At 47.6% G+C, this 5,000-nt stretch overlaps 1 protein-coding gene across 9 annotated transcripts in view; it reads left to right on the top strand.

The window, feature by feature from the left end:
• The window catches only part of LOC122254469 (uncharacterized), an 18,046-nt gene that overhangs the window by 11,987 nt on the left and 1,059 nt on the right, over positions 1 to 5,000 (top strand). For 8 of the 9 annotated variants that reach the window (XM_086531896.1, XM_086531894.1, XM_043018143.2 and 5 more), the window contains 3 exons: positions 1 to 63; positions 323 to 475; positions 677 to 5,000. The exon at positions 1 to 63 is cut by the window's left edge; the exon at positions 677 to 5,000 is cut by the window's right edge and continues 1,059 nt beyond it. In XM_086531896.1, coding sequence (XP_086388022.1) covers positions 1 to 63; positions 323 to 475; positions 677 to 2,527 — 2,067 coding nt within the window. In that variant the 3' untranslated portion in view covers positions 2,528 to 5,000. The remainder of the gene's footprint in view (positions 64 to 322; positions 476 to 676) is intronic. The other variant, XM_086531898.1, reaches the window with a different exon arrangement.

Here is a 5,000-nt window from a genome sequence, read left to right as displayed (position 1 = left end):
AGGCAGTACACGGCAGTGGCGGGGCCTTCGGGCCTTCGGCTGCCCGAGCCCATCAGGAAAGAAGTAAGTCGGATTGAGATCGTATTGGTATGTGATTAGGATCGACAGCGACTTTGACAGGTCTGTAATGTCTGGTCTAATTAGGGTAAACATCAGGTGAATGGGAATTTTATTATGATTTAGTAAGGATAAGAGGATAAAGATATATAAATATGCATGTACCAGATCAGTCTTGGCCCACACCCCTCCCCCTCCCATATGCGCCTGCCTTCCGCAAGCACACCGCCGAGCATCCATGACCGAAGAACTTGACCTTTTGCAGGACAGCAACAACCGCGACTCCAGCTGGGATGCAGAAAGGGCAACGCCGTCCATATCCAAGTCGTCCTCGGGAGGCCAGTCCACCGCGGCCTCCTCAGGGGACTTCAAGCTGGCACACTCCGGAGAGGACACCGACGATGACCGGGGCGCCATGGTTAGTCGGGGGCGCTTCTGCTCTCCTTGGGGGAGGGAGATTGGGTGTTTTGTTTTTATTATTCATTTGTTTGGTTAATGGCTGTGTGTCTGTGTGTGTGTCTGTGTTTCTATTTTTGTGTTTGTGTATGTGTGTGTGTGTGTATGTGTAAGCATATTACAGCTTGCTGATTCCAAAGAGTAATTCAAGTTCTGTTTTCAGACGATCCAGTCGCCAGAAGTCATCTTGGAAGAAGGAGAAGTGGGAGCAGGTTCCTCGGGCCCCCCCTCAACAGTGCCGTCGCCCACCCTGTGTGGAAGCGGCATTGGGAGCGCATCTCTCACCACCACAGGTCTGGGAGGCCCACTTCCTCCGCAGGTAGCGCTCCTCCACCAGGCGCTGGCCCCGAGCTACCACCCTCTCCTGCACTACTTCCCTCCCGGCCTCCTCGAACAGCACCACCAACAGCCCCCGGGAGTGTCTCCTCCTAAAGACCTCATTCATTTCCTAGACGTCATGAAAGCAATACCTCCTCCTAGGCTACCTCTAGCTGCGCTGGGAGCTCCCTCGGGCGTGGGTGGGACTGCCGGTCTGGGCCTCCCTCTCACGGGGGTGTCGGGCACAGCGGCAACATCCACGACGTCACTGAGCGCAGCCAGGGAGAAGAATGTGGGCGGTAGTATGACATGTCACATCTGTGCCATGATCCTACCATCGCACCATCGCCTGGAAGAGCACATTCGCATTCACGAGGAGGAGAAGCCCTACAAGTGTGACCAGTGCGGACAGCGTTACAAGTACCAGTCAGCGTTCCAGCGACACCAGGAACAGAACCACACCGCAAAGCTGCCAGGGGACAAGCCATTCCGCTGTGATGTGTGTGGCCAGTGCTTCAAATACCACAAGAGTTTTGCTAAACACCGCTCCAACCATGATATATTAGACAGGATCATGAAGTCAGAATCCGAAGCGCTCCACAAGGGCCACCCAGCTGAATCCTACCTCCAAAAACTCCTCATCAATGAGTCGTCAAAGAGTGAATCTGAAACATCTTTGACCCTAAAAGAAGAAGGACTAGACGCTCAAGAAGAGGGAGCCGAGCGACCGTCCACATCAAATCCCACCACATTCAAGTCTGCCCTTCTTCACGTGGAAAACTCAGAAAACGGCATTAGGAAGTTTGAAGATGGTGAAGAGGAAGAAGAAGAAGAAAACCTGGAGGGTGAAGAAGAGGAGGGAGAAGAAGAAGAGAACAAAGGAAAGTTTGTTTATTGTGTTAAGTGTAAGTTGACATTCCGAGACGTGGCCAGTTTCGAGGGTCACTGCCGAGGGTCAACAGACTGCTCACTTGATACATTGCGGGAAGTGTGTGTGAGTGATGGCCACGGCCCGTCACGTCCACCAAGCATAGCTTCTTCACCGCAGGCCTCGCCCCGGCTGTCCCCAAGCTGCGTCTCGGGACCACCTCGCTCCCCTCTCCCAGCCTCAACTCCCTTGGCTCTGCCCTCACCTCCTGCCACAACCACTCCCACAGGTGGCCTGCCTCCGTCCTCATCTGTGGCAGTCAGTACTGCTACTGCAAGCACCACCAGTGTGACTCCTGGGACCAGCACACCTCCTGGCCAGAATAGTTTATTTAAACTCGACTCAAGTGGAGCAATAATGTTGGCCCAGCCTCCCCTAGCCCCCGTGTCAGATCCGCGCGGGGACGAGGAACGCCCCTTCAAGTGCCCCTACTGTCAGAAGGGCTTCAAGGGGAGGGAGAACCTGAAGCTTCACATCCGCACACACACAGGAGAGAAACCCTACAATTGTGGTGTTTGTGGCAAGGCATTTGGTGGTCGCTCTGACATGAACCGTCATTTGCGCATACACACTGGTGAGAAGCCATACCCATGTAAGGTCTGCGGCAAAAAGTTTGCTCGCGCAGACTACCTGTCAAAGCACATTACCACGCACCTCGGGATTCCATTTGCCAAGCCAGTGCATAGTTTGCAACAAAGTCTTCAAAATTTAGAAAATATGCAAAACCTACAAAATCTACATAAGTTACAAAATATGTCTAATGAATAATACCAAAATTGCCCCAAATATTTAAGAAGATAAATTTTTATATATATATTTACATTCTTATAATAAATTAGTTGATATTGTACGCACTGAAAGTGCCACATCTGCTTATAAAGCAGTAAAATCAAAGGTTTTGAACCAGTGACAGAAACTGTGTTAACATACCTAGTTTTTTAAAGTTAGGTATTGATATTGTTGTCATATTTCTTATTCTCAGAAGAGATTAAAAATGTAAGTAGTTGGTAGTGGTACGGAAGGGAGAGTAGGCCTATGGGCACATCTGCAGCGTTGAGTATCCTTGTGATCTAGTCACTGCCCAGTGTTGCACGCAGAGCTTCACACCGTCTGCCGTGCTCACCAGGATTAATTCTTCAAGCCCAGTTACCAGATTTTCTTTGTTATCCAGATGACTCTCTGATTTTTTAGATAATTTTATTATTTTTTCTGTCATTTCTCTTTATCATTTTTATTAAGAATTTTGATATGTATATTCTTATTTTGATTTTTCAATAATTGGTGTCAATGAGGAGCTAGAAGGCTCTTTCCTCTATTGCTGATGGCCAGTGGCTTGTGCTGGGCCAGGAGGCTTGAGGTCATAGTACAAGGTAGGTTAGTGTGGGCGTGGGTTGTATCCAGTGCCCCGTGGAGTTACTCTCCCTCTTACCACCCAACCAACTGCGCAATCTGCGTCACCTGGCCGCTTCCCAGTGCGACATGACTGCCAAAATCACCTCATGCCTAGCTGCAAAGTCCCACTTTTCCCCTTCCTTTTTTTTCTCTCTCAATTCCTCTGATTTTAAGCGACAGCAGGGGCACAGGGCCTTGAACCTGCCCAAGGTTGGTCTGGAGACCCGAGGTTGCCTCGCTATGGTCAGTGTTAGGCAATAGCTGTGCGCATAGCCACAAGTGTATAACTATGTACTGGACTGTTTTTGCTGTGGAGGTCTCAAGCCTTCTTTATTGTCATTGTGGTCTGGTGTTGCGGAGGTTGCCTGACCTGTACACCCACCCCAGTGGATCATGATGGTGCTAGCATCTATGTCTGTGTGCACTTGTCTGGTGAACCTGACATTGGCGACCTTCTTGAATACCTTTGATTTATTTTCCACAATAACACTAGAAATGGGAAAAGTTATATTTGTTGAAAGTTTGAGGTATTAAGGAATGGTATGCCCAAAGTGAGTCTGAGCCAGCCGCTGGTGGTCCAGTGGGCCATGGTGGGTTGTAGGATGGGCTGGTGTTAATATAACAGTCTGGCTTTTGACATGCCGGCCGGACTCTAAACTGCCTGCTCGTGATAGTGTCAAAAGTACATACTATAGAGCATTTGTGCACTGAATGGTAAGTTGACCAAGTCAACTTAAAATGAAAGCAGAGCTTGTTTATGGCGTAAGTGACTGTTGATTTTTATTTGTACCATACCACAGATGTGTCCCTAGTGTTATTGATAGATATTAGGAATACTGTAGGTGAGCCTAGCTCATTAAACTGTAGCTTTTAGTCCTCCACCTGTTCTTTCCTGTGTGCATGAGCAGTGACCGTGGAGGAGGCACGCGAGTCACACACCACACACCTCTGATCTTTGTCTTCAGCTTCTTCACACCTCGTTCTTTCCTTAGTTTGACAAAACTCTCCTCGTCTTTCAGTTTTAAAACTATGTCGTGATTGACAGGACTACATTTTCAGCCATACCTTGTACTCTTGCAGCCAAAAAAGATGAAAAATGGGTTTAAATTCTTTTGTGTGGTTTAGAGAGGATTAAAGTTGTCTTACTCTAGCAGGGTACTCGAAGTTGACACGTCTGTGAAAGGATATTGGAAGATACGATGATGATGCAGAAAAGCAAGATTGGCTGAGATTGTGGCAATTGAGCCTTGGCTCTTGAGAGAGTGCAAGTTTTAGTGATGTAAGGTCAGCCAAGCTGCGACTGAGGACGGCATGTTAGGAGGAGCTACACCACATGCACACCTTGTTGGTCTGTGATATTGTGAAAAGCTTGTTGGGTCCCATGTGCTGCCCTCCTGGAGGGCTTTCTGGGCAGCAGTAAGCAATGGGTACTCGCATCTCTTGTCCAAAAGGAAAATTGTGTTAGGCTGAGAATTCTATAGAATTCCTGTGTTAATGACTAATGTCTGTTACCAAAATGAGTCATGTGATGACAGAAAGTTGATTGTTCTTTGTAGCATTTGAAATGCTAAAGCACTCTTTCCAGTTACTGGATGATAGATAATGTTGTTTGTTTAATGGACTGATTGAAAATTCAGTTAGGTGGAATGTGGCACTGCAAATGTTCAAGCACCATCGGATAGAAGCAGTGGGTCTCTCTTTTGCTTTTTTACATCCATGCATAGGAATCATATGTTTTCTTTCGGTTGTTAATTTGATTTGTGGATTTGCAGGTTTAAAATTATTTTTCCCTGTAGTGGTAAGCTGGTGATAAGTCAAAGTGCCTTGTGACTTGTGATAAATTGTGGAT

The sequence above is a fragment of the Penaeus japonicus genome, unplaced genomic scaffold (assembly GCF_977035675.1).
Source record: "Penaeus japonicus unplaced genomic scaffold, GWHDUDI00000001_assembly GWHDUDI00000036, whole genome shotgun sequence".
Lineage (NCBI taxonomy): Eukaryota > Metazoa > Arthropoda > Malacostraca > Decapoda > Penaeidae > Penaeus > Penaeus japonicus.
This window is presented reverse-complemented; position numbering and strand designations above follow the sequence as displayed.